The sequence below is a fragment of the Camponotus floridanus genome, unplaced genomic scaffold (assembly GCF_003227725.1).
Source record: "Camponotus floridanus strain SB8 unplaced genomic scaffold, Cflo_v7.5 scaffold3, whole genome shotgun sequence".
Taxonomy (NCBI): domain Eukaryota; kingdom Metazoa; phylum Arthropoda; class Insecta; order Hymenoptera; family Formicidae; genus Camponotus; species Camponotus floridanus.
In genome coordinates, this window is record NW_020229436.1 from 6689671 (window position 1) to 6710947 (window position 21277).

At 29.6% G+C, this 21277-nt stretch overlaps 1 protein-coding gene across 1 annotated transcript; it reads right to left on the reverse strand.

Annotated features, from left to right (window-relative positions):
* Positions 1–344: 344 nt before the first annotated feature.
* LOC105258496 (nuclear receptor subfamily 2 group F member 6) lies at positions 345–21270 on the reverse strand. Its single transcript, XM_020029654.2, has 9 exons — positions 21173–21270; positions 18347–18437; positions 9191–9329; positions 8489–8604; positions 4864–5049; positions 3274–3387; positions 3038–3204; positions 2557–2803; positions 345–710 (listed from the first exon to the last, which is right to left on the reverse strand). The coding sequence occupies exons 3-9, from the start codon at positions 9310–9312 to the stop codon at positions 481–483; spliced, it is 1182 nt and encodes a 393-aa protein (XP_019885213.1). The 5' UTR covers positions 9313–9329; positions 18347–18437; positions 21173–21270; the 3' UTR covers positions 345–480.
* Between the last annotated feature and the right edge of the window lie 7 nt (positions 21271–21277).

Below are 21277 nucleotides of genomic sequence, written 5' to 3' on the forward strand. Positions count from 1 at the left end.
CAATCGGATAAATTTCAATCTGCTTTCGAGATGCTTTGACATTAATTATTTCTCGAAAATAATTTGACATTAATTATTTGACATTAATTATTTCTCGAAAATAATTTGACATTAATTATTTCTCGAAAATAATTTGAGTATCTTTTTTTTAAATAAAATAAATATAGAGTTTTTTCAGCGTAAGCATATGTTTCTTTCTATTTCGACCTCAAAGTGACACTTTTATTCTTGAGACAGCTATCGAAAAGACTGTACATTTTCAATAATAAAACAACGAATCGATTAAAACACCCTCGTAGGATTAAAATAATTCGTGTAATTATCTTCGATGCAGCCAAGACGGTTGATAGCATCAGAATTTCTTAATTATCTCCGGGGAAGATTTACTACTGGGATCGACAGAATCCTCGATAGGGTGTCTATCGATGACAAGTGTCGATAATTAAAAAAGTACACGCGATATAAAGGTCGAATATTGATTTAGGATGGCCTGAGGGCGCCGACCATGTCGCCCAGCAATCGTTCCACGCTGACGTCACCGACCGTCGGTTTGAATAGCAGCTCGTGGAGGGTAGCTCGACAGAGGGCGCGTGCTGGGGGTAAAAGCAGCAACAGCCGACCCACCCTACGCGCATCCCTCTCGCAAAACACCGCCACCGTTTGCTCCTGCAACGCCGACACTCGTCCCGGCTCGCAGAGATTTCGTGATTCTACAAACGATAAAGAAGGTATTTTTTTAAGAGAATTTGATAAAAAATACAAGTTACTCTCTAAAAGTGAATCAGTGTATTATCACTGAAAAACAGTAAATAGTCATTGAGTAACAGCAGTTATAAGTACAGCACTGTAAATCAGTGATATTTTATTGAAAGAATCAGTTAATAATTTTGACTGTTTCAATCAGTAATATTTCTCAGTAATATTTCTTTCGTTATTGTCAGTAATATTAAATTATAATTCATCTCTCTATCTATTTCATATAAATTAAAAATTTTATTTATATTTACTAAATATTTATTATATTAAAAATTGTATTTTATTTATATTACATGCATATTGAACTTGTTATTTTAAATAGATAACGAACGAATAATTTTCATTAAGTCGCCAGACATTTATTTGTCGGACTTATAAAGATCGATTTAATATCTGAAGCCTCTCTATGAGATTGTATCAGAAATTAAATCGGACTAATACTTCTAATTTTAAATGTCACTCTTTGCAAACTTTATATAATTCTTATAACTAAAATTAAATAACGAGAGAGATAGCGATTGTAACGGTAAATGAACGAACTACTGATTATTGGTTTTACAGTAAAATTTACTGATTTTACAGTGAATTTTATTTTAACTGACCATAATCAGTGAGATATAAGATAAAATAACAAAAAAATAAGCGTTTCCACCGAAAATCAGTAAAATACTCACTGATTCTCAGTGAAATCTTATTTTACTGTTTAAATTAGTGATATTTTCACTGATTCACTTTAAAATTATTTTTTAGATCAAATTGATTCGCCATTATAATTATTGTATCGAGATAATTTATATTAAAAATTTTGAGATATAAAAATTACAAAATCTGATGTATTTTGCAATTAAAGTCGAATATGTTTGTAATATAAAAAATATAATGCAATATAAAGAAAATATAATAACACATATTTTATTTTTAAAATGTAATAAATTTTAACATATATTTTTAAAATATATTATATTAAAATTAATTAATATAATATAATTAAGAAAAAGATAAATAATAATATATAAAAGTATAAACTATGTAACGTAAAAAAGACTGGAGCTGAGAAAGAAGAAAAATACATCGAATCAAATTAAATCAAATTATTATTTATAATCGTGAATATAAAATGATAATTTAATCTTGACTCAACAATCTTCTACCTGGATATATATTTTTCCTAAGCAAATTCTAGTTACGAAGCATTTCATAAAATTTTGACGCAAATATATTATATTAAAATTAATTAATATAATATAATTAAGAAGAAGATAAATAATAATATATAAATAAAAGTATAAACTATGTAACGTAAAAAAGACTGGAGCTGAGAAAGAAGAAAAATACATCGAATCAAATTAAATCAAATTATTATTTATAATCGTGAATATAAAATGATAATTTAATCTTGACTCAACAATCTTCTACCTGGATATATATATTTCCTAAGCAAATTCTAGTTATGAAGCATTTCATAAAATTTTGACGCTAATATATTATATTAAAATTAATTAATATAATATAATTAAGAAAAAGATAATAATATATAAAAGTATAAACTATGTAACGTAAAAAAGACTGGAGCTGACAAAGAAGAAAAATACATCGAATCAAATTAAATCAAATTATTATTTATAATCGTGAATATAAAATGATAATTTAATCTTGACTCAACAATCTTCTACTTGGATATATATTTTTCCTAAGCAAATTTTAGTTACGAAGTATAAAATTTTGACGCTCCTGGTAAGAGTGAAGAGCAACATTAAATGGAGTCAGACGACAATCGACGTGATAATCGAAGGTACTCACCCGCCTTGAAGAGGACTATGGCCTTCAAGCAGGCGTATTCTGAATGATCAACCCTCAGCGCGACGCATTTTGCTAAAAGCTCCCTCAGTCTCCTGGCTTTGTCGAGGAGAACTTCCCTTCGTTCTATCGGCACATCCGTAGGCACCAGGGTGCTCTCGTCCACGGGGAAGCTCCACTGTGCCGCTGTCAGTACAAACAACTCGCTCCACGACTCCTCCAGAAGGATAGTTTGGTCTCTATAAGGGAGCTTACGAGAAAAAACGCATCGATGTAGTGATTTTTTACCATCCCCAAGTAAAAGGACTATGTAATGTTTCTCCTCAATCTATTTCCTCTACAATTATGTATTTTTTTTTTTATTTAAAAATTCATTTTGTATTTTATATTATTTTTTTCTATCACACATAAAATTTTATCCTTATAAAAGAAAATTGTGTTTTAGGAATTTTACTAAAAGGGAAGGGATACTTGTGGAGCTTACTTGCAGGAAGGAGTGTATACTTCTCGCCCACCTCACGGCGAAGAAAAGTAACTTTGCCGCGAACTCGTAGATATTTTCGGTCGGCAGGAGTGATAAGCCTTGCATCATGTATTCTGATGAAATGGAAGTGATGACTGGCGGCGCCAGACGCGTATTCGCTAATTCCTCTACGATAAATAAAAAATAATGTTACGCATCCATGATAGGAGAGATGGCTGTATGCAATTCACACATACCTTTCGATTCGATTCTAATGTCGACAGTGGCTGCTTCCTCGGAGCTGGTCACTTCATCCTCCTTGGCAGTAGTCATAGACAGAGATTCCGGGGATGGTCGTGGTAAGAAGTGTGCTATCGATACAATATGACATTTTATTTAAAAAAAAAACATCACATACAGTGTCCCAAAAGTCCCGGACCGGTCGAATATTTCATAAACTATGCACTTTAGAAAGAAATGTTTCAGACAGAAGTTGTATGGCTTGAAGGGGGCCATCAGATAGTGGCAATGATTTGACATGGGATAGTCATTTGAAAGTCACGTGAAGATCACCGTCGATTTCTTAAATGGAACCCCCTATTTTTTATTACATATTTGTGTACCTTATCTCGAGAGCTTTCCAAAACACTATAATAAAGTATTTTTTCATTGAGTACTTTTCGAGTTATGAGACTTGAAATCATTTCTTAATTTTACATAAACCATAAAATATCTAGTAAAATATTCATTTTTCGATTATCTTACCTTCATACTTTTATGTACAAAATAATGAAAGGAATCAATTGGTGTAAAGAAAACACATAGTTGTTTAAAAAAAAAAAATGTAATTGTTAATTGCAAATTACATATTTTTTTCTTAAAAACAACTATGTTTTTTCTTTACACCAATTGTACATAAAATTATTAAGATAAGATAATCGAAAAATGAATGATTTCACAAGATATTTTACGGTTTATGTAAAATTAAAAAATGATTTCAAGCCTCATAACTCGAAAAGTACTCAATGAAGAAATACTTTATTATAGTGTTTTGGAAAGATCTAGAGATAAGCTACACGAATATGTAATAAAAAATGGAGAGTTCCATTTAAGAAATTGACAGTGATCTTCACGTGACTTTTAAATGACTCTCCCATGTCAAATCATTGCCACTATCTGATGGCCCCCTTCAAGCCATACAACTTTTGTCTGAAACATTTCTAAAGTGCATAGTTTATGAAATATTCGACCGGTCCGGGACTTTTGAGACACCCTGTATATGTACGAGGGTGGATTGAAAAGTCCGTGCGAAAATGAAAACTACTAATTTTTCAGAATAAATCTTTTTTATTTTTAACGTAGTCTTCTTTTAGACTTATACACTTCGTCCAACGCTACTCCAGTTTGTTGATCCCTTCCGAATAATAGGATTGCTCCAACTCTGCAAAATAGGCATTCGTTTACGCAATTACCTCCTCGTTTGAATAAAATCTCCTTCCCAGCCATTTGTTCATATTGGGGAACATATAGTAGTTCGAGAGAGCCAAATCTGAAGAATAGGGAGGATGCGGAACGAGTTGGAACCTTAACTTCATCAATTTTGCGGTCAAATTCTCTTTCATCCATTTTTTGGAAATCACTCGACTTCCTCGATTCAAAAGAACGCCAAACATAAAGAAATAGACCGATCTAGCTGAAACTTGGTGTGTGTTCTTCCAAAAGATGCTACTAACTGAAAATAACCTCGATACACACCAGTGATGCCAGTGATGTCTCTCTGAATTTGCACGGATTTTTCAAATCATCCTCGCATATTAATTTTATATAATTATTATTATATTACTTACCGACTGACGGAGTGAATGTTGATACCGTAGGCTTGAAAGGGAACAGTGCGGGATACAGAAGAGGATGATAAGCGGTACCCGCAGGATGATAGACGTTAGAAATTCCTGTATAAAGTCCTGAGGGTGTCCTTCTCGCCGCCGAAACGAGAGAGGACGTGCTTCTCGGCGCTCTCTCGTGTTGGACGGCTAAAAGCGAGAAGGATAATCAAAATTCCACTTAACAATTAATCTTGAAGGTCTATCAAATCGAATTGATAGAATCAATAATATACAGAGTGTCCCAAAAGTCCTGAACCGATCGAATATTTCATAAACTATGCACTTTAGAAAGAAATGTTTCAGACAAAAGTTGTATGGCTTGAAAGGCCATCGGATAGTGGCAATGATTTGACATGGGATAGTCATTTGAAAGTCACGTGAAGATCACCGTCAATTTCTTAAATGGAACCCCATATTTTTTATTACATATTTGTGTAGAAAAACAATTTTTCTTACACGGGAATCTCACATCTAAATGAATATTGTTTGAGAATAAGAGCTATTAAGAGCCAAGGCGGATGGTAGTGCGTGAACTTAAAATGATTAGTAATTCGCGAAAATTAAACCGCGTAATTATTGAAAAATTAATGACATATGCCTATATTTTACTTGGTGCATAAAGCCAAGATATAGGTTTCTATCAGTAACTTGGTGCATAAAGCCAAGATATAGGACGTACGTCTCTTCAGGAGGGTTAAGAGGGGTCTTATAGTGTGTTCTCGGATTTGAGAAACCTATATCTTGGCTTTATGCACCAAGTAAAATATAGGCATATGTCATTAATTTTTCAATAATTACGCGGTTTAATTTTCGCGAATTACTAATCATTTTAAGTTCACGCACTACCATCCGCCTTGGCTCTTAATAGCTCTTATTCTTAAACAATATTCATTTAGATGTGAGATTCCCGTGTAAGAAAAATTGTTTTAATACATAACAGAGCCTTAATTTCTTTATCTAGTTACTAATTTGATATTTGTGTAGCTTATCTCGAGAGCTTTCCAAAACACTATAATAAAGTATTTCTTCATTGAGTACTTTTCGAATTATGAGGCTTGAAATCATTTCTTAATTTTGCATAAACCATAAAATATCTAGTAAAATATTCATTTTTCGATTATCTTACCTTAATACTTTTATGTACAAAATAATGAGAGGAATCAATTGGGGTAAAAAAAACACATAGTTGTTTAAAAAAAAAATATGTAATTGTTAATTGCAAATTACATATTTTTTTCTTAAAAACAACTATTTTTTCTTTACACCAATTGATTTCTCTCATTATTTTGTACATAAAATTATTAAGATAAAATAATCGAAAAATGAATATTTCACAAGATATTTTATGGTTTATATAAAATTAAGAAATGATTTCAAGCCTCATAACTCGAAAAGTACTCAATGAAGAAATACTTTATTATAGTGTTTTGGAAAGCTCTCGAGATAAGCTACACGAATATGTAATAAAAAATGGAGAGTTCCATTTAAGAAATTGACAGTGATCTTCACGTGACTTTTAAATGACTCTCCCATGTTAAATCATTGCCACTATCTGATGGCCCCCTTTAAGCCATACAACTTTTGTCTGAAACATTTCTTTCTAAAGTGCATAGTTTATGAAATATTCAACCGGTCCGGGACTTTTGGAACACTCTGTATATCTTTTGTATATATTATATTTTCGTCGTAAAAGATATTATAATAAATTAAAATATGTTATTCCTTCAAAAATAAAAATTTCCGAATCTTTTAAAGATACGTCTATTTTTAGGGACTTTGAAGATCTTTCGATAGATTTTTGACGACTTTTACAATTTAAACAAAATTTTCTGAATTTTCAGTGAATTATTTGGATGAAAATTCTGTGGAAAATCCTAGACTTTTTCGAAAAACACATCTAACGATTCCAAATAATTGCGTCTTTATGCGAGAGAGAAGGAGAAGCGCAATGGCCCTTTAACGGCAGAGCTGCCGCCTCTCCCTTCGCTAATTGATATCTCAGCAATCAAGTGTTTGGATTATCGCTCGACGAGGAAAGGGGACCGGGAAGAAGGTGTTTACAAAAGCTGTGAACGCCAGGCTGCTTCTGACACCGCTTGCTATCGGATCCTGCCGTTCGGTAAGCAAAAATATAGAGTTTCATGTGGACGCGATGTTCATGTGTGCGTGCGTGCTTCCCTTTTTCCAAACTGTTTCCCATACGCCGAACAAACGTTACTATGCATTGTAATATCCGACACTTTGCTCTTCTTTTCTCTCTCTCTCTCTTTTCACTTTGTGGACGTATTCTTATTTTACGGAGCAGGCTCCAAAGAGCTTTCAAGTTGCGTCAAAACGCGCATCTTCCAAATATCGCTACAGAATGAAAGATTCGTTCCATAATACACAGCTGATATCGACACGAATAGATTGTATCTATTATACAATTTAATAATACAATAAAATAAACGTAAAAAAATAAGACTAGATTTCAGTTCTAAATTTGCTTCGTATCATGTCATAATTTTGAATGCAATAAACTTTTCCAACATATCTCTATATCATAATATGACAAAATATTAAAATAGTCCTCCCTTAATTATAAGATTTTTGAAGTAATGACATGATGGAATATCTTGTGATCAAAAAGCTATGGAAAGTGACTTGTGTTTAAAAAAAACTTCCTTTTTATTGAACTGTGTTACTTTTATCGTCTTATAAAAAATTTAGTTTAGAAGAGATAGTTAGAAGAGATAATTAATTAATCATTGTTTCCTCTTAACTTTGATAAAATATCTAATATCTACATTTAATATCCAAATTTTATAATGATTTTGCTTAATATATTTCGAAAATCAATTTGCTTGAAAATGAAAGAATCGTTCCGGAAATATTAATTCATTTGAAAATGGAAGAATCGCGTCGGAAATATTATATAATGCGATAGCTTTATATTATGCAATAAAAATATTTTAATTCCTTTAAAATTATACTTTTTTCGTCTGCCACTTTTTCAAAAGCACAATCGTATATTTTAAATATATTTACAAAATTTCAAGATAATATATTTTTGAGTTAATGTTAGGTAATACCAAAGATAGGTATTTTCTCTTCTTTCTTAATTTTTACAAACATTTTTCTATATATATAATTATAGACAAATATTTAAATAAAAATGAAGGTAGAAGCTCAAAACTCGAATATATTAGAATATATCGCGATTAATCTTTATTCCGTATGTTATCATTTTTTATTCCACCCATGTTTTCATAGCGATACACTTGGAGCACTTTGCTTTATATATTTGCAGTAAAAATATATCAAAGCAAATTATTTCGCTAATTTATTATTCTAGCTTGTATTTAGAAGGGTCAAAGCAATATGAATTTTTTTACATTTTTGGAACATTTTTACTCTTTGAAAAAGACGTTGAACAAAAAATGATAGCCTTGTACACTTTGAAGGTGTCAAAAATAACAATACGATGTAAGAATTAAAAATGAAAAATAAATGTTATGCAATGTATATGATTTTTGCCATCATGCTCTTCTGTGATAAATTTCGACAATAATTTCTGAAGTCTATTAATCGAGGAACAGAGCCATACCATCTCGTTTCATGTTGACCTGAAGACATTTTGTGAAGCGACAAGCTTGGCATTGATTGCGCCGCGAGACGTCCACGATGCAACGTCCGTTCTCTTTGCACACGTAGTCCAAATTCCTGCGCACACAATCCTCAAAAATAATCTCTAATCTCAAATTTACGCTTTCTATATTTCTATAATTTCATGGATAATGTAAAAATAATAATATCGTATAAATTTTTAATATATTTCTTATACTGTATCTATTTTTAATTTTATATTTTTTTATTTGATACTTTTCAAATAATCAAGATATTGATAATAATCATTTAAGAAGTTGTGTTTCTCATTTTTAATTGTATTTTTCAATTATGATTATTTTATTTAATTATTATTTAATTAAAATAATAATATTATATAATTATTAATATAATAATTTATATAATTATTAATATGATATAATAATTATTATTATTTGAATTATTATTGAATTATTATTTTTTATTTTTAAATGCTTTTTATAGTTAAAATAAAGTATTATATGTGAGTCATATACTTATATTAAGTAAAGGGAAACGTGCGACTGTAAACGATATTTAATTACAACGGAAATAAGCGACAGAAAAATTGAGAGGCGGATCTATAATATCTATAATAACATCATTTTGTAATTTCAGTTTAAGCTCGAGCTTAATTAAGCAGGAATTTAATTACCTCGCGTACCTGCGGATTGACCGCTTGAAGAAACCCCGGCATCCGTCGCAGCTTGGTACACCGTAATGTTTCCCAGAAGCTTTGTCCCCGCAAACCTTGCACAGCGTCTCTCCACGTCCGTTTTCCTCCATTTTCGTCGCCCTGTTTGCTGAAAAAATTTATTTCATTATTAAGATATTAATATTAACATATGTTTGTCAATAGATTTAAGTTTGGAAACCACGCGAAGACAATTCAATATAAATTAAATTCGAATTTATTCGAATCAAGAATTCAACTCTTTGTGAGACACGTGAAATGAAAAGTCTAATTATCGAATATAAGCAATATATATGCTTTATGAAGCAATAAAATGTTTTTGATTATTTTACGGAACACAAATTTTTATTATTTTGAAACTGATTTTTATTATATTGTAAGATAGAACATTGTGTAAAATGTAAAATGTATAGAGAGTTAAAACTAAATTTCTGATGCAATACTTTTTATTACTTAAAAAAGTTATATATTAAATAATAATATTTTTTATTACTTAAAAGTTAAGCTTCTTTGATAAAATTATTTAAAATTAAAAGTAAGCATTCTTTCAAACATTTTATACTTATCATTTCTAGATTATAAAAAAAGATTTTTAAAAATTTATTCTTTGCAAAAGTACACATCCTAACTCAAAAACTGAATTTTATCAAACTCAAGCAGAAAAATAGAAATTCGAAAACAGTAAATCGTATAAATGCAAAATGATAACTGTAGGAATAAAAAAATAGCTATTCTTCTATCATAAATAATTTCTTGAGGCTGAATCTTGCCTATTATGTAGGTAAGTACGATTATTTAAAGCGCCACTATTGCTTTCCTACTTCAATATCTATGGTAATTTTTCATTTTAATTTAGTTATTAAAAATATTATTAAAAATAATACTATTATTCTACTAAATAAAAGAAAAGAAAATTATTTTACTTAAAAAAAAATTTTTATATTTATGTTAAAAAGTATTTTTTCTGTTTCCCATAAAATTTGCCATATTTTTTTTAATGATACTTTTAACTTCTTCATTCTCGAAGAAAGTTAACCGAGGAAAGGAAAAGACTCGAGATCGTTAAAATCGAAAAGCCATATCTCCCTAAATAATACGAATATGCGTAGTATTGCATTTCGAGCTTTAAAGTGACGATGGTGATGCGAATCGCCGATCGAAGTAGAAAGCAAATTGCGCGATGAGTCACCGACTCACGGGCAGCAACTCCGACGAGTGCCTCTGGATTATGCATCGCGTTACGACGAGAGGTGCATTACGCGCGTAGGACGAGCGTTTCGCCTCATTATCCGGCACTCTTTGCATATTGCACGACGTAATGCGACAGAGGTAGCTAGAGGATCGCTAAACATCGCTGTTCGATTTTGCGACTGGATGGCTTTAAGCTCGCCGATTATTTCGCGCGATCGATCGATCATGTCGCTTGTCCGTCCGCTGTTTTAATGAGCCGTCTCTATTATGCGTGATCGACACCTTGTTTAAAAGCGTCGCTTTAAAAGCGGTCGAGCGAAGAAATACAATTTCTGATATTTTACTTAAACGAACATATTTGTAAATTTGATAAATATATGACGTTGTTTATGTTTAAATATACTAAAAATTATTTAAAATTAATAATGTGCTTTAGGATTAATAATGATAAAGTTTTCCTAAGTAATCAATGTGATTAAGCGTTTTCCATTAATTTGAATCTGATCGTAATTGTCATTAAATAATTATTCTCTCTCGAAATCTTGATTGAATTTCGTCCCTTTAGCTATGTAATGTCAAAATTCTTAATAATGTAAAAATTAAAAACTTTGTTTAATTGAGTACATTAATAAATTTATGATGTTATTTGTGTTCAAATACACTAAAAATTATTAGGTATCAATCATTTCAAGTATTAATAATATTGATCAAATTTTCTTAGGTGATCAAGTATTTTCTTATAATTAATTTGAATCTGATCTGATTTGAATAGATTATTTATCTTTATTGTAATTTTTTCGACATACGATTATTCAATGTATGATATATATAATTGTGTATTTATGAAAATTACAATGGTGATAAGTCTATTATAGATAATTTTTCGATAAATAATAGACATATCACCATTGTAATTTTCATAAATATACAATTATATATATATATATATATATATATATATATATATATATATTGTATATCGAATAATCGTATGTCGAATAATAGACTTAACGAATTATCTATAATTTTTCTTACTAAAGCTTTAGAATTAAGTAGGAATAAATCGATGAAAAGAAAGAGAGAAGAAATCTTTAAAGTTAAAGTTTCATGGATTTATTCAATAAAATAAAATTCACATTTTAATATAAAAATTAACGAGCACATTAATAAATTTCATAAGTATATATTTAATAAATTTAAATTTAAAGTATATGAGTTTTTAAATGAAGAGAACCCATAACTTAAGTGAAGAAAATTCTCAAAAGTTTAATAATTTAAATCCCCACCAGAATTATTTTTTCTTTGCTTTTCTTATTAAAGAATCAGTGTCTTAAGATTTTCAAAAATAAGGAATTCGTAATAATAGTAAAGAAAGATTATTAAAACAAAATATATATAAATTTTTACTTAAATATATATAAATATACATAAATTTAACATATTTTTACAGACCAATAGATGTACATAATAATTGTATGCCTTATTATCGAGTATTTATTCAAAATTATCTCGAAATTGAATATCAGTAAAGCCCCCTCCCTCATTTATTAATACAAGAATTAAAATATTAAATGTAATATTAAGTGTTATATTAAATATAAAACCCTCACCTATTAATACAAGAATTAAAATATTAAATGTAATATTGAATAATAACTAGAGCTACCTTGAAACCTGAAATGGAAACAAAGAGACTCGAAACCTGAAATGGAAACAAAGAGACTCGAACAATCCTCGTTCTCTTCTTCATCAAATATTACGATCGAAAGATAATAAATCGAAAGGAAGATGATGCGCGCGGAAAACGGATTAAAGAATGAAAAAAACGGGGACGATCGCGATATACCTCTCCCTTCCTACGAGAAGAGCTTACGATTTCACGGTGACGCGCCGCATAAATGGCCGGCAGGAAAAAAGAAGCCCGGGGAGGGGGGCGGAAGGGGAAGAGGAAGGGGAGAGGAGTCGTCCTCGCGCGGTCACAAAGTCGAGGAGCCAGGAGGTCGCGTGTCCTCCGGGCAACCCCTCGACGAGACGGCGTACCCTCTTCCTTTTCCGTGACTTTACGCCGTCATCCCCTACCGCCCGTCGCCTCCATCTGCCCCCTGCCCCCCGCGATCCGCCCCCCCGGCCACCCGTCACGGACTCGATAGGCGCCCGTGCGGCCACCTGCCCGTTTCCCAGGCTCAATAATGCAGCGCGCCCGACGTGGAGGAACATCGCCCACGAGGAAACCACCACCGCAACCGCCGCCGGCTCTGGAGGAGTCCTTTAGAGGAGATGTTGCTACAATTTTGCGCACATTGGGGCTGTAAGTTTTCTCCTTTTCCCTCCGTTTAGCCTGACTTCCCGATAGTTCGCCCCCTCTCTTTTGCTCTGCCATTTTTATTACCCGATGACCGTCGGCTCCTGCGATGATCAATCTGGCTCTCTTTCTCTTTCTCTTCGAATAGGGAAAAATTTCTTACCAATGGGTAGACAATATATAAATAATTTCGTGTGAAAAAAATTCTCTTATCTTTCTTGGCACTTATAGATTTGATTCCATTCTTCTTTATTAGAGGGATGAAATTATTTATAAGGGATAAGATTATTTTTCACAAAAGAAATTATTTTTGCAGATTAACACGGTTTAATTAAATCCTTTTTTTTTCTCGGCGATATTTAATATATTCAGTGCTTAATATATTCAGTAATTTGGAAAAGGACAAAAAATCGATCGAAGTTAGATAATTAAAGCTCATGGAGCGATCGCGAACAATTAGCGTGTCGAAAGAATGAAACGTGGAACAAAGGAAATTCTTTTTGTCTTTCTTCCCTCTCTATGATATCACCTCATGGCATATTGTAGCCATACACGGTGTGCAATTACACGGGGCGTATTATTTAACCTTGTTTGCACGAACGCGGGTGTCGCTCGCGCACGCATGTAACATATGTTACGTCAAGACTCGTGTTGAGGAGGACGGGGGGATAGTAAGTCGAACAGTCAGATTTTTCGCCCTTTATAAAAACGTGCCCGAGCTTCGAACAAGATAAAAAAAGAACGAGGAATAAAGAAAGGAACGAAGAAAAAATAAAGTGCAGAGATGTTCTTGAATAATATATTTTTTTAATTAATTTAAATACGTAATATCTTTGAAAAAATTAATTATATATATCATAATAAAAAATATCTAGAAGAAAAAATTTAATCATTTTCTCTCTCTCTCTATTTTATTTTATTTTTTATTATATTTCATTATTCCATGTGTTTAAATTAAATATAATTAAAATAATATAAAATATAATTTAATTAAAATAAAAATAATATAATAGTATAATAAATATAATTAATGATTATATGTATAATAAAATATATAATTAAAATATTATGAAATAAAATAAATTAAAATAAGATGAATTAAAAAATTAAAAAATTAAATAAAATAAAAATAAAAATAAAAAATATAATAAAAATTGTATTTAAATATTAAATTGAAAATCTTATTAAATTTTCTCAAGAAATGAATAGAAAATAAATAAAAAATTAATGCAGCTTCCCAGACAGATGTAAAGCAAGCAACGATGCAGGGAGAAATATTTAAAATATCATTTTAAAATAATATTTTAGATTTAGATTTCAAATGTGATAGAGAGATAATTGAAGCTGTTGGAAAATTTAGAGAACGTTTCTTTAAGTATCAATTACACTCTCGGGGAGAGACAATTTGGTCGCCATCGATCATGCAAAGCTCGACAAGCGCGGCGCAGTTTGCGCTCGCGAACCCACGTCTAATGTCAATTCGATGACTTTTCGATAGTTTTCGACGCGTCGCAAGATGTTGACAGCGCGCGGTGGGACGCATGCAAATTTTTTTCCACGTCACGTCACGTGCGTCCTTTCGCATAAAAAATGCTGATCGATCGCGCGATATAATATATATATAGCGAAAATATCCTTGCGTAATTTTGAGGCAAACGAAGCTCGTGAAATTTCTTGTGCGATAAATCCAGTGATAAACATTTTTAAAAAAATTAAGGGAAGAAAACATATTGTTAAATAAATTTGAAAAAAATGTGAAAAATGCTTGCTTAGATGTACAGAAAATGTAACCGTATAAAATAGTGTTGTCATGTCAAAATAATAACAATTTTAATTTTCAACTTGTATATAAGATCTTTAAGTCTGAACTCGGAACAAGCAAACATATATTCTTTTTAGATCGTATGATATAGGGTGGAAAATATGTTTAACATCGCGTAGATGTATAAAAATAGAGATGAATGAGAATTTGTACTACTGTTTTTTATAGCTCTCTCTTTCTTTATTGCTAAGATAAAAAATTCTTCTTCCATCGTCGAGAAATCAGGATTAACCGGTATCCCTCCCCCTCGATTAGTTTTTTAATTTGATTAGCTCCGTACACAACGCATATCACGTATAATCGATACAGAATAAGAGTTCATTGAGAAAAAAAACACATGGTGCCAGAAATCCTCCGTTCCGCCATCATGACGCGTGTCATGATGTTGCTGGATAAGTCTCACCTGGATTTTTCCTACGAGATCTTTACATTAGTATTACAATAGTGATACAATAGTAATACAATACCCATTTGACAATTCGACATACATATATATTATAATAAACAAATTTATTGTTTAATTTTATAATTCACGTATATATGTATATATTTAAAATATTTGATATTTTTATATAGTTTTTATTTTTATACATATGTATATACATACATGTTTATACATATGTATAGAAAATTGTAATTAATATTCAATTATTAATAAATTTTATGATTATGCAGATATTAACTATATCAATTGATAATTCATTAAATATGATTATACACTAATATTAATTTTAACAACAATTTTAATAGACTCTTTGTCTTTGTCTCTTTGACTCTTGTTCTTTTTTAATCAGGTAAAGAAATTCTGGATCATTAGTCTGTTGAACATCTCAATTTTCAAACAAATTAAGAGATTTATTAAAAGATTTATTTTTAATAAAAATTTCCTAATTAATTATTGTTTTTGTTTATTTCTTTTCTGGTTACTATACATTAATTTGAATCGATAATTTTTGTATCGAAAATTAAATAATTTAGAATTTATATAATTCATATATTGTTTATTTTTCTATACATGTCGTGTGATATGTCAATCTTCGTTGAAAATCCGACTGTTCGAGGTTTCCCTTTTTCGTATACATCTACAACGCAAAATTACAGCGATTAATTTTTGATGATTCGCTTCTACGTAAGCGTGGTCGTTACGTCGAGTCACCTGACGTGACTTTGTTGTACCTGAGGGTCACAATACAATTAACGACTCGTAAATAATAATCGATCCTATCGCAAGAATGACATACAAAGCAGAACAGCAGAACAGATCGCGAGTCTCTTTGGAAGATAATTAATTATAATAATTAGCGAGTGTCGATATTTTACGAATATAGACTGAACATGAAAGAACGACACGTATAATCACGTCGGAAACGTAATGCAGTTAAACACTTTGATGAAAGTGTGTAATTTATCCATTTCATTCTCTCGAGTAAAATGCAAATATTAACGTCGGACACAAAATGAGAAAATGTTTCTATTTTTTTTTAATAAACAGAAGTCTTAATGAATTAAATAATTGCAAGAAATTATATTGAAAATAAAAAACTTGCCTCTTTTTAGAATTCCTTATATAATTTTATTTAATTTTATATAATTTTATGACAGGTTCCAAAATTTGCAAATAAAACACAATAATTGTTTCGTAACTTTTTGCGAACAGGAGATATTTGAGATCATCTTGCCCGAATTGTATTTTGGATAATCGAGTGTCGGGAGATTCCCGACAATTATCGAAGTTAATATGACGGGGGTGTTTTTTCCTCATCCGATCCTAATTTACGATTAGCTGTGGTGCGATTGGTTCCACACAGCCGCACGCACGTGCATACTTCGCACGACTTGACAGTGATTGCGTGACACGCTCGACTATATAGGATAAGTCAAGAACCGTAGTATAACCGGAACGGAAGGTGATAGTTCGTTCAAAAATAAGTCAAGGATGCAGAATAAAATATTTTTTGTACAGAGAGAGAGAGAGAGAGAGAGAGAGAGAGAGAGAGAGAGAGAGAGAATTTTACTTTCGACAAGATTGATTTTAAATTAAAAAAAAATATGAATACATTTACGTTTTCCTAAACTGGAATAGTTTCTGATAAGTTTGTGTCATATATTGTCATATTATCAATAACGATTGTTCATACATAAATATAAAAGAACATAAATATAATAAGAATAGAAATGTAAATATAATGAAATTAAAATCTGGAAAAAATATTTTACGCATAAAAATGTATTATAAAATATAAAAGTATACAATATTTCTTTTCTATTTAATAAAATGATTTAAAATAAGGATTTAAAATATTTAATAAAACGATTTAAAAGAATAGATCAAAAAGATTTTAATGAAATCATATCTCAAAAATACTTATTAAAATACAGATATTAATGATTCAATAGCAAAATTTTATATAAATAATTTTAAAAAATAAGTAATTAATTTTATAATAAAAAAATAAATAATTTTTATGAATTAAAATTAATTCTGATTCGTTTAAAGATTTAAAATCGACATAAAATCTTTAGAAAACCAATAAGAACAAGTTTTGCTATCGAATTATTGATTGATATATATAAAAATATATTTCCAAAATGAAGAATGAAAAGTTTTAACGCGCGACACATATGATCATGAGTAGAAATAATTAATTAAACTTGTGACATAATTAATTTTATAATAAATAATTACTTTTATAAAAAATAAATAATTTTTCTGAATCAGAATTAACTCTGATTCACCTAAAGACTTAAAATCGACATAAAATCTTTAGAAAATCAATAAGAACAAGTTTTGCTATCGAATCGTTGATCTTTTATAATTTTTTAATAAAGCATTTTCAGAAACATGTGGTAAACTCTCTTAATTTAATCTTCGATCTTCTTTTAACACTCTAATATATAAAAATATATGTAATCTATAATATTTAAAAATATATTTCTAAAATGAAGATTGAAAAGTTTTAATGCGCGACATATGATGATCATAAGTGGTAGAAACGTGTGAGATAATATGCGGTATACATTTATAATGTTCGCGAGGCGTTAAATAAAAGGCGAAGCGCTCTATATTTTGTAACGGTACGTAACGCTTGGGGAAAGGTGTGAAATAACATCGCGTGCACTCTAGAGGCCTACATTACTTTAATTGATATGTATCTTTATAACAGCGTCCGCGCATCGCTGCATCCAGAGGACTGGACGCGAAAATTCTGGGCACATTTTCTCTCCCTCTCTCTCTTTCTCTCCCTTTCTCTGTGTTTTTCTCGCGTCAAGGTTCGCCTTCTCCTGACATATGCGCCGACTTTGACGTAATGACAGGCATTGCCGCACGATAATTGCACGCGCGACCGCCGGAAAACGCCAGGTTTACAGGTGCGGATACTCACGGGTGACCACCGAGGTAAACAGCGTGACTGTAACACGTGTCGCCCGTTAATCGCACCATCGACCCACCACGAATGTGCGCTGATTCCCGCTCGAAAAAAAAGTTACACTACTACTTATTATTGAGCAAGAATATCCGTCCGCGAAGCGGATATATTTTTTCATTTTGTCTGCCACTAATATAATTTTTTTTCTTTAATTTTTCTTTAAATAGCACGCAAGACGCGTACAACAAGATGTATATGTTGTACAAATATACTCGTTTTTTGGTGTAAATTTGTTTACGATAGTAACAGTCTTGAATTTCCATAGCAGACATGCGTTCACATTCAAAAATAAATTTTCAATTTCATAAGCGAATATATATTAAATATATATTAGCATTTTAAATATGTTGGTATTTCATTTATTAACAAAATATTATACTTACTTATTTAATATCCTAGTTTTTTGCAACCTGCTTTTCTCTGTTCACTGCAATGTTAATCTTCGGTTGAAATCTGGCGGTCTTCTTGAATCATCTGTATTGTATGTTCTATGTATATATGGAGTATAAAATGTCTTATATCTGGTGAAAAAGTAATTATTCTATACGAAAAAAATAAATCAAAAATATAGAATAAATATTTCTTGCGCATACAAGATTTTGTGCTTTTTAATAACATTGGATTTCAAAAATTGGAAAATTTATGCAACACGCTTTCCTAAACTTGATTAATTTCTAACAATCTTCTATTATAGCTTTCATATATTATCGTATTTATTTACATTATCAATTATTTAGCAATTATTATCAATTATTAATAATTATTACGATAATAAATGATAGAAAGTTGAGAAAATTACTGATATATATTTTATAATTGCTGTTCAAATTTCTGCTATCCTGCTATTTAATGGCATGATATTAATGCATAAAATGCATTTTTAAAAATGTAATTTTATTATTTATTTTTGCATTCATGCGAAGGAAGAACAAATGATAAGAATCGAAAGATAAGAGCAAGAAATAAATAAGAAAGCTAGATAAGAAATATGTCTAATTGTAAATATATTCTGCAAGCCTTAAATTAAATCAATAAAAATATTATTAATTAAAACAGTACATTAAGTAAAACAAGACATAAGATTTCAAATACATTGATGCGATTTAAGAGAGCATTATATCTTAAAAATGTTGTAATATTATTTGCAAATTATTTATATAAAAATATGAATGTTTTTAAAAAACCTTCAAATAATATTTTTTAAAGATGTAGTTCGCGGATATTTTAAATATACATATTTTAAACAAATATAAATAATCAGTGGATTTATATTAATATAAATTTGTGTAACTAAAATTGTGTAACTAAATATAAAATATATATAAAATTGTGTAATTAAATAGTCTGAATAAAATTGAGGCATAAATCATGTGATAAGAAAGTAGATAACAAGTGAATAAGATAAATAAGTAAATAAACATGTCGTTTCAAACTTTCGGCGTGATATGTGTCATCTAAACGTTTGAAAGTTGTGAAGAAAAGTATCGATATCGACATTTCTTGTTTTCGTTTTTTTATCTACTTTTAGTTCGAAGACACCGAGCGATTTAATGTTCGCTCAATCGAGCCTTTTTAAAAATTAAAGATAACGTGAGAAGAATGCGAAAAGAAAGTCTAAAATGCTATTAAAACGCGAAATATTTCACGAGGTTATAACTAATGAAATATTTAAATAATAAAATAATATTAAAAATAATTTTCTATTGGATCGAGAATTAAACGATGATGAATTATTGGCTATTGATCGAGTCAAGTTTCAATTTTTTTAGTATAATTTAAATTAGTCTAAATTGCCCATTACTATAATTGTTCATACATTAAATGGAACGTTGTATTTTATATTATTTATACTATTAATAATTAAAATGAATTTGAAGACGTTTGACATAAAATTATTATTAAAGATTAAAAAAGCATAGATATGTTATTGATTTTTTTAAAGTCGATTTTTTTAAACAAAACTTTATATGAAAAAAATTTATTCTATATTTTCGATTTATTTTTCATACATAATGGAATCATTACCTCCCCCCAGTTGTATCACTAGCGATATATAACGTGATTATAAAATATGTATCAGAAACTTTTCAAGAACGCGTTCTCCAGAGAATACAACAATGAATTTTCATTTGATTTAGAGGATTAATATTGAACTAATGATATATTTTTAGATGATTTATATTAATGAATTAAAATGTAAAATTAACTGATATATTATTATATTATAAATTAGCAAAACTTGTAACAAATGTATATATTAATGTGTATAGCTTATATAAATCGTACTATAAATAAATCTCAATTACTACTTGCGATTATATGAAATTTAACTAATTTAACTAATTTGCGATTAGATGTTTTGCAAATGAAATTTAACTAATTTATATATTTGTATTTATATATTTTCATTTTCTTGATTAATAATTTATTAATCTTATTATTAATCTTATATTTGTAGCTTATGTGTTAGTTTATTTTCAATAAATAAATTATATTTATTAATAAAAAGGACAAAATGAAATCATTGCTTTATTGCCCGCTATGTCTGTCATAATAAATAGAAAATAATGCAGCCGATTTTATAAGTTTTTTTCAAATCGGATAGCATTTGCTAAATATTCTGCATAAATAATTAAAAATTTAGAAAGAGAAAGCGTTAAAACCAACATAACATCTTAACTTTTTTATTCTAATCGCTAATTAAGAGTACAAAATAAAAGTGTATATCCACAATAAATATATTTATTTGAAATTGTGTTCTGTTAGAATATATCGTAACATTAATAATATTGTACTAAACTTATTGTATTAAACTTTTAAATAAATAATTGTTTTGCAAACGAAAATTACAATCTAAAAAATTAGTCTTTAAAAAATCAATATACTTAATGAAAACTATAAAAATTAGGAAAAAAGCAAATTACAAGCAATTATTTAATGATTTGAAAATAAAATTACATCGTCTTTTTTATTTATAAAAATAAACAATAAATTTTTTAAGAAATCATTTCGATATCTTTCCTCTTCTGATTCTCTTTAAAATTGTTGATTTTGCTGAACTCCAAAATCCATCAACTTGAATTTATCAAAATATTCTCGTTTCTTAATACTTTATCGAAGTAACTATCTCAATAAAAGTTAATCGATGTTGAAGCGCAACAAACAATAGAATAAGTCGTACAAAATGGAACATAGAATTTCCCCGTTACCTAAAAATCAAAACAATTTGCACAGATTCGCGCCATGATCAGCGGAAAGAGCTCCCACCCGCGCCCCGAAAGAGGATCAGAATTTTCCTACAACGATCCACAAGA